Genomic DNA, 9,007 nt, shown 5'->3' with positions numbered 1-9,007 from the left:
GATTAACCACATGGTAGATGATTTGAAATGTGTTTCAAGATTATCAAACAAAATTATGAAGTGCTGCTTAAAGACTTGCTTTGGGAGGCATATATGAGTTTGTCTCCATACTTGAAAATATATTCTGCTGTCATTGGATTTTGTTTACTACAGAAGAATTCGAATGAGTCTCACATGCCCACCCCATTTCCCAATCTTCCTCCCAAGCATAACCTTAAGTTTATGCTTTTCTTTGTGCACCATTGTGTATTGCACGAGGCATCTTATATATTTTTTAATTCAGAAAAGAGGTAGCAGAAAAGGATCAATTGATATTAAGAACATCAGATGTGTGGAGAAAGTCAATCTCGAGGAGCAGACCCCTGTGGAGAGACAGTACCCATTTCAGGTAAGGGGAGAGGCAACATTCCATTGGATGGATGGCTCTTCTTTTAATATTTTCTATTATGAACTCAATATAGTGGGGATAAATAAAGATACTGCAAAATGATTCCCTAAGACAATGACAAGGCTTGGAACATTTCTAGATAGGAGGTGGGAGTATGCCTACAGTAACCTTGGGAAGTGGCTTGAATTAAGTCAAGCCCTACTTTTATTATATCATGAATAGTTATCTTTCTGATGTAAAAGCAGATGGACTACCCTTCCATTGTTCAGACTACCCAGTGCTAGTATAAAAGAACTGTGGCCAAAAATGAAATAAAATAATCTGATTGCTGAACAATTTGTGCTTCCGGATTTAAAAAAGATCATTACCCAATTGGGAGAAACCAGGGGAGTGTGTGTTCATGGAAGATGCTTCAAATTTGTATCACAGGGGTATGAAGTACTTAAAGGACACAGGCTTTGGAGCCCCACAGAGCTCCTAGCCATTGCTTATACTTGCGTAACCATGGACATCATACTCAGTTTCTGAGTTTATTTTTCACTTGAAAAATGGGCATAATCAAATTTTTTCACAAATTTGAAATAGGATTAAAGTATTAAAGCATCTAGGAAAGATCTTCCAAACAAGTAGGTGTTTAACAAATGGTCTGTATTATTTCCCCACAAAAGTGAATAAACTAGAGAAGGATCTGGGGAGACATTGTAATCCTCAAACATTTAAACAAGTGTCTTAAAGAATAGAGAAATGACATGCTGAGGATTGTTAGAGTGGGGCATGACTCTAAGAGATAAGTTCCAGGAAGACATATTTTTACTCATTATAAGCATAAACTATATAATGATAAGACTATATGAAAATTGTTGAGGATGGCATAGTAGAAATGAAGGACATTCTATCCCTGAAAGTATTTTTAAGAATACAGCAGATGTCAAGGGGCAGGGGGAGGAAACATATGTAATACTCTTTGTAATACTTTAAGCAATAAAAAAAGAAAGAAAAAAAAGATATTGAGGATATCCCTCTAACTATACAGCATATGTGCTGTATGTTTATTTGTTTATTACCAGTCTTTATCTTTTTTTAATAAAAGACCTCATGAAATTAAAAAAAAAATACAGCAGATAAACATTTTCCAACTGGCTGTAAAAGGAGTCATGCACTGGGTAGGTGGATAGACCAGAACACTAAGAATCTGTTATATCTAACATTTTATAATTTTCTAATTCTCTGCTGTGATTTTCCAAAGTGTAGAGGTGTCTAGGATAAAACACACTGAAAGGCGGAGGATAAAAATAACTAGACTTTTTTCTACCTAATTCCAGAGCTAATGGATATTATATAAGCAAACTCAAGGTCTCTTTTGGATAACAGAAAATTTGCAGTTGCACCATAGTGAACTATGATGCAATTATAGCTAAATGCACTAAATCTTTTCCTTTCCAGATTGTCTATAAAGATGGGCTTCTCTATGTCTATGCATCAAATGAAGAGAGCCGAAGTCAGTGGTTGAAAGCATTACAAAATGGTAATTTTAAACAGCCATAAAAGGGAGTCATCAATTGAGTTCTTTTGAGGGTTGGTGGAAGAAACACATGACAGTAAAAGGACTCAATGCCAAGACAGAATCTACTGATTTTCCTACCAACCTCAGAGAATATGCCATGCTTGTCCTCATTTTGCATTCTCATTGTTACATAGGGGAAGCTTGGGTATCAGATGCCCTTCTTGCCCCTTCCCTGCCCTGCACAGTGCTGGCTATTGTCCTTCCCAGCAGCTTGGAGGAAGCCAGGCCACCTGCTCCCCACCCACTTTGCTTGCCTTTCCAGGGCAAAGTCTAGTCTAGGTCCTTTTGGGGTTATGTCAGGTCCTATAGTTACTGTACTTTGGATATTTATTTAAAGTCATAGCTAACACTTACTAAGCACTTATCATTCGCCAGCTATTGTATCAAGTACTTGTAAAACATTTTCTTAGGTAACCCTCTTGACAACTCTGTGAAAATGGGTCATAGTAGTCTCCATTTTTTCAGATAAGTGAAAGAGACATGGCCAATGTCACATACCTAGCAATGGAAAACTCACAATTCAATTACCCAAATCCAACTTTTTAACCAATACAGTATATATGCTAGGCTTCTGGGAAAGCTCAAGGTCAGAAACTAGTGTTTTATAAACTTAACTCCTTTTGTTTGCTGTGGTTTCTATAATAATTTATTTTTAATTCTCATTAGCATTTAGTGACATTTCTTTTAATGCCAGGCTTTTCAGGTAGGCTGAGCTGAGTTAAACTAAGAGAATAATATTACTAAAGCCCACTGTTTATTGAACACCTACTCTGAGCCAAACACTGTGCTGGACACTCTACATACATTTTCTCAATGACCCAGCAAAGTGGTTATTATTCTCTCCATACACTTCCTTGAGTCAGGGTTATAAAGGAGGAGCAGAATTCCCTTGGGATCAAAATAAGAAGTCCTTAAGATGAATAAAAAATCAAGATGGAAAGAGTTGAAGCCACATGCAACACCAACCCTCCCCATCTAGAGTTTCTTTTTGAACTATTATCTACTAAGACCTTGTAGGGTTCTCTGCTGTTTTGAGAGACACTAGCTTGCTGTAGACACTCTTACAATTTCATTTCTTTGTCCTGTTTCCATGGGTTTTAAAATATGCACACATTCCTAGAAAAGTAGCCCCATAAACCATTAAGTCCTTAGTGTAAACAGTTCAAAGTCATGAACAACAAAATGAAAAACTGTTCTATATCAAGGGAAACTAGATAACTAAATGCCATGACTCTGGGTTGGATCCTAGATCAGAAGAAAATGAATGATTATAAAGGATATTATGGGGACAATGAGAAAAAATTGAATATGAAATATATATTAAGTAATAGTATTGTATATGTGTTAAACTTCCTGAATTTGATAATTTCGTTGTGATTATATAAAGGCATGTCCTTGTTAACAGAAGTTACATGCTGAAGTATTTGTGAGTGACATTACTAAGGTCATAATATCTGTACTTGCTCTCAAATGATCAAGCAAATATAACAATAATTTACAACCTAAATATAAAGTGCTGGGGGGTGGGGACGGCTGGGGAGAGGTCAATGGGGAAAAATGAGACATATGTAATACTTTAAACAATAAAGAATTTAGAAAAAAGACAAAAAAATGAATTCTAGGTTTCAGGCTTGATAGAAGAGAGAGAGAGAGAGAGAGAGAGAGAGAGAGAAAGAGAGAGAGAGAAAGAGAGAGAGAGAGAAAGCAAATGTGGCAAACGGTTAAAAATTGAATCTGGGTAAAGGGTATACAGACATTCATTGTACTAGTCTTGCTACTTTTCTGTATGTTTGAAATTTTTAAAATAAAAAGTGGGGGGATGTATATACTTATTACAACCTTTTTTTTCTTTTTGCTAATATCTAGTCCTACCCTTCAGCCTCTTTCTGCTACAAGAGCACAAGATGCATGTGCTATAACACGCTTACTTCCATTATGAATGCATTTCTAAAATCCTAACACCAAGCTGATCTGTATATGCATTTTCTACTAGTTTTTTTTAAAAAACTGATATAGTTATTGAGTTGTTCTTACTATACACATGGTTAGATTTTTCTTTTGGGCTTTTTAACTTCTAAGTGAAAGACATATCCTTTGGGAACCATTTGCTCTTACCCTGGTTGCTGGCAAAAATGATGTTTTCATTGTTCTTTGATAAAAGCACTTACTGAATGTGTTTTCTTCCTGCCTGCTCCCCAGAGATAAGGGGCAACCCCCACCTGCTGATCAAGTACCACAGTGGGTTCTTCGTGGAAGGGAAGTTCCTGTGCTGCCAGCAGAGTTGCAAAGCGGCCCCGGGATGTACTCTCTGGGAAGCATGTAAGGTGACCCCTCTATTGGGTGGACCCTGGGTAGATGGTGCCCCATTAGGCAAATCTGCCACAAGCCAAAACAGCTCGCCAGTTCAGGAAAACAAGGTGTGCCATATTGGTTGGCATCATGAAATTTCAGCCTCACAGATGCTATCTGGCAAATGAAATCTAATTCTAGGGTCAATTGAGTAATGTTTATTAAAATAATAACAATATTAACACCTGTCATTCTTTTACTCCATGAGAAATATTTTTCAAATTTGAATAATAAATTAAGCTGTTTATTCCCTCCTGTAATTCTTCCTGGTTTAAGATAAACTCCAAATAGGTAGAACATGGTGAACATATCACCATGGTTTATAAATTAAATCATAAAATAAAAAAAATCTTTTTAAAAATATGTCAATGGATAAAATTTTAAGTAAAACTTTTAATCACCATATATAACACAATGATGGATGGCCAAGTTTTAAGATATATATTTAAAGTGGTTTGCCATCCTCTACATGTTTGTTGATTTCTTAATAACATCAGAAGAGGTAGTAAAGGGTTCTATCCAGAGTTATATTCCTAGAGAAATCTACCTGAGATTTTATCTGGGGACAGAAAAGAAAGCCCACGGAGTGGTTTTGAAGGGATAATGGAGGGAGAGAATTATGTTATTTTCTTCTTGCACCCTTGAGTCCCATTCCTTCACCAGGATACTTACATGAGACAGTGTTATATATTTTAGTTTACCATTGTTTAATGACATGAAGTTGTCAATAAGTAATAACAGTTTTAGCAGCCTGAACAAAATTTGCTTGGATTACAATGACTTTAAAGAATTGAATGAGATCAACTGTGTGATAAAACTTTATAAACTGTAACACACACCGACATATGGAATGTTATCCACATTCACTTCATAACAGTATTGACACCTGACAATTATGTTAATGTCACTGCTGGTCATTTTACAACAAAATCAATGAATTAATATGCATTGTGTATTCTATTTCAATTAGACTACACAATGAATATTTATTCATCTTAATGAGATCACATTGCCCTTTATACTCTTGAATTATAGTGATTTAATGAACTATTCAGAATTTACTGTATGTGGATTTTCCCTCCACTGTGAGGGACTGAAGAATAATGTCTCCTTACAGCATTAATCATTTCCCCCAATTATTCTGTCCATGATCTGATATCATTACCCAGCAGGACAGATTCCAACTCTGACCTTGCCCTCACTCCCAGGGGAAGATCAGGAGAAAGGCCAGAGAAAGCATTGCCTTTGGATTATCTTTCTAAGCTCCAGCTGGATGCCACCTGCCATGTGTTCTAAGTGCCACAGGCTCTTCCCCAGCCTCTGAAGAAACTGCAGAATATAGAAGTATTCTATCTCACAGCAGCTGTAATATTGTCTATCTGTCCAAGTGTAATTTACTATCTTGACTCCTTTGCTGAGTTATAGGAAAGCTCCATGGGCACAGAAAGGAAGCGATTGAGTGTCTTTGCTTCCTTCTGTCTCCAAAATGCCCTGGGCCACCCTCTTTCCAGGGTACGTGTCCTAGGAAAAAGTTGACCATACACCCCAGTTTGTTTGGGACAGGCTCATTCTGCATCTGGTGACCTGGTATAATTATATTAAAAGCCTACTTATCATGGTCAGGAATGTTCCAGTTTGGTCAATAAACCACATGGCCACCCCATTTATAAGGCATATAATAGCTTCATACTCACTGCCTGGATATTTATCTATATGTGTGGGAAGAAAGAGAAACCAAAAATTATCATAAGAATAGAAAAATGAATAAAACAGGTTTGTTCATTTATAAATCAGATATTTATATGAATCTTGTATGAGTCAATTAAAGATGAATCGGACGTGAATCTGAATCCTAGGGTCATAGGTCTTTCCTAAGCAATTAGATATATGCTACTCAAATACAAGGTGGAAATTTGGTATAAATAAATAGTTTTTAGGATTTAGAGGAACTTGACTCTTTTATCTATTTTTGGAGAATACTGATGATGGTGGGGAGTGGTGTTTTATTTGGGCATTATACAGGAAAGCAACAATAACTCAAGATGTTGTGTCTAAATTTATTTAATCTGTAGTATTTATTACATAAGCTAGATCTTTTGAATCATAACATTAGATCTTTTGTTTGTTTTATTTAAAGTTACTTCTGATATTACTTGGTTCTATTTTTCAGATGCTGATCTGCACATTGCAGCAAAGGAAGAGAAACTAAGACTTCCCGCCTTCCCAGACAGAATGGTAAGTCAACATTTAATTTTTCTCATGATCATGATTTAGTAAATAAATCAAGAGTTGCCAGATTCAAGACTAGAAAATATAGACTTCCTTCAAACTGCCAACAAAGAGAGAAAAACTGAACCATCATCAATAGCAATGGCAATGTCAAATAATGAATTCAAATACAGAACCATTAACCATTTTGTATTTTTATATTTAATAACAGGGCCTTTTTCTAACCTGTAAGCACATAAATAGTCACTAAAATGGTGCATGTGGGAGATAGCATCACATATAACAGGCAGCTGTTACTAGCTATCATTCCTAAACTACCACTAGCACCAGCCAAGACTGCCTCATGTAAATCTGGTGAAGGAATGGGACCACATAGAGCACTAGCAGAAAACAACATAATTCTTTCTCTCCATTATCCTTTCAAAGCCACTCAGTGGGCTTTCTTATAGTCACTCTCAGGTAATATAAATTTTCCCAGTTACCAGTAGTCATGAGAATAGCCTCTAATTGTCCCATCCAATGCTATAATCACTCAACTTTGAACATCTTTTCAAGTTAAAACTTTTCTCCTTTACCTAGCTCAAGTCTGCATCAGAGGACGGCCTGCTTTAGGGAAAAGGCTCATGGAGAGGCTGAGATTTCTGACCTTTTCAGGGTTGGGGCTCAGGAAGAGCAGGTCTACTGAAAAAGAGACAGTCCTATATGGTTGGTCTCATCATGCTTTGGTAGTGGCGTCTTTTCCAATGCCAATTCTTTATCTTATGGGGGACTTTTCTGGGTTTCCCACTGGGAACATGTAGTTTTACGACAGAGGAAATGTCTTGACTCTTAGGTCTTGGAATTTTAGCCCCCAACTTTTCTGCTGGGTCAATTCACCAATTTTGAGCAGAGTTTTCAAGATGACTTCCAGCCAGCCCTCTCCCAGCGGTGAAGTTGGCCTCCAGAAAAACAAACGAAACCTTGGATGCTTTACTTAGTGAAACTGTATGCGGCTTGCTCTCACAGTACAGGTTGCTGCTCTCCTTGTGCTCTGCTTTCTTGAGTTCATAGCCATAGTCTCCTGCTTTTAGTTTCCCCAGGTGGGCATCAGCCTCCTCAAATGCCAAAAGAGACATAAAATGGCCTCCCAGTGATTCTCTGGAAGCTCACCTGAAATTAAAGGAGCATCTCCACCCACCCATCAGCTCTATGGTGTCTTGGATACTTATTTTCAGTTGCACACATTCACACACACTACTTCTATCTTTCTAAGTAAAAACAATATAATCTTTGTGAACCAACATGAAGGACAAAAATAAATACCTTATTATAGTAGGTTGAATTGTGTCCCCCAAATTTTATGTTCACCCAGAATTTCAGATTGTGACCTAAACAGGCTATTTGCCGATGTAGTTAAGGACCAAGTTGAGATAATACTGGATTAGGATGGTCCATAAATCCAATGGCTGCTATCCTTACAAGATGACAAGACATAGAGATACATAGAGAAGGCAGCCATTTAAAGACCTAGGCAGATATTGGAGTCATGCTGCCACAGGGCAAAAAATGTCTAGAACCACCAGAAGCTGAAAGAGGCAAGCAAAGATTCTCTCCTAGAGCTTTTCAAGGGAGCATGATCATGCTGAAGCCTTGATTTTGGACTTCTAACCTCCAGAATTGTGACAGATTGTTGCTTTAACCCACCAAATATGTACTAATTTGTTTTGGCAGTCCTCAGGAAACTAATACAATTATTAAGGTTTGGGTGTGTTTTTTTCTTATCAATGACGTTGCTGTTTTGTCTTGGATGCATGCTCCAGTCCTGAAGCTTAAAAATTATGGCTTTGTGAAACACTAAGAGCAATGTCAAGACTATAAGTTTATAGAGACAAATGGTCAATTAGTGGTTGCCTGAGGCCAGGATGGGAATGGGGATTGCCTATAAAAGGACATTAGGGATCTTACAGAGGTGATAGTAATGTGCTCAGACTGGGTTGTAGTGATAGTTGCCCAACTTGATAAATTTACTAAAAGTCACTGAATTATAAAAAGTGAATTTTATGGTATGTAAATTATATTCCAATAAAGTTTGTTTTAAACACAACTAAGAGTAAAGTATAATTTAGGAGCCAGACACCATTGCATCTAGTCTAGGGCAAGGAATTCTTTGGGAAACGTGTTGAAAATTATCAGTCAGGCAAATCAGTGACCAAGGTCTGTTTTGATTATAAGCTGCCCTAAGGGATCAGGGATCAGAGAGAGTATTGTGAAAAGTATGTTTTCCTTTGTGTTTTTTTTATCAGAGTATTCAGTAGAGGACTTACTGAGCTGACGAAAATTAAAATTTGCTTTCTAGCTATTCTGTTTAGATTTCTGATTAGGGAACTTTCCACTGCATTTATCTTTGAAGATAACCACTCCAAGCTCACAAATTGCAATGTCCTGCATAACTAAAATTTCCAGGATGTTACTCCCTGGAAAAAAAGTAAAATACAGTG

General features: G+C 37.0%; 1 protein-coding gene across 1 annotated transcript in view; it reads left to right on the top strand.

The window, feature by feature from the left end:
* Window positions 1-9,007, top strand: part of BMX (BMX non-receptor tyrosine kinase) — a 45,628-nt gene that overhangs the window by 7,793 nt on the left and 28,828 nt on the right. Inside the window, exons 3-6 of the mRNA XM_014544300.1 lie at window positions 284-388; window positions 1,832-1,913; window positions 4,152-4,271; window positions 6,472-6,536. Of these exons, the coding sequence (XP_014399786.1) occupies window positions 284-388; window positions 1,832-1,913; window positions 4,152-4,271; window positions 6,472-6,536 (372 nt within the window). The remainder of the gene's footprint in view (window positions 1-283; window positions 389-1,831; window positions 1,914-4,151; window positions 4,272-6,471; window positions 6,537-9,007) is intronic.

This window comes from Myotis brandtii, unplaced genomic scaffold, assembly GCF_000412655.1.
Source record: "Myotis brandtii unplaced genomic scaffold, ASM41265v1 scaffold359, whole genome shotgun sequence".
NCBI classification, from domain to species: Eukaryota; Metazoa; Chordata; class Mammalia; order Chiroptera; family Vespertilionidae; genus Myotis; species Myotis brandtii.
The sequence above is the reverse complement of the archived record's forward strand: the minus strand, read 5'-3'. Positions and strand labels throughout refer to the sequence as shown.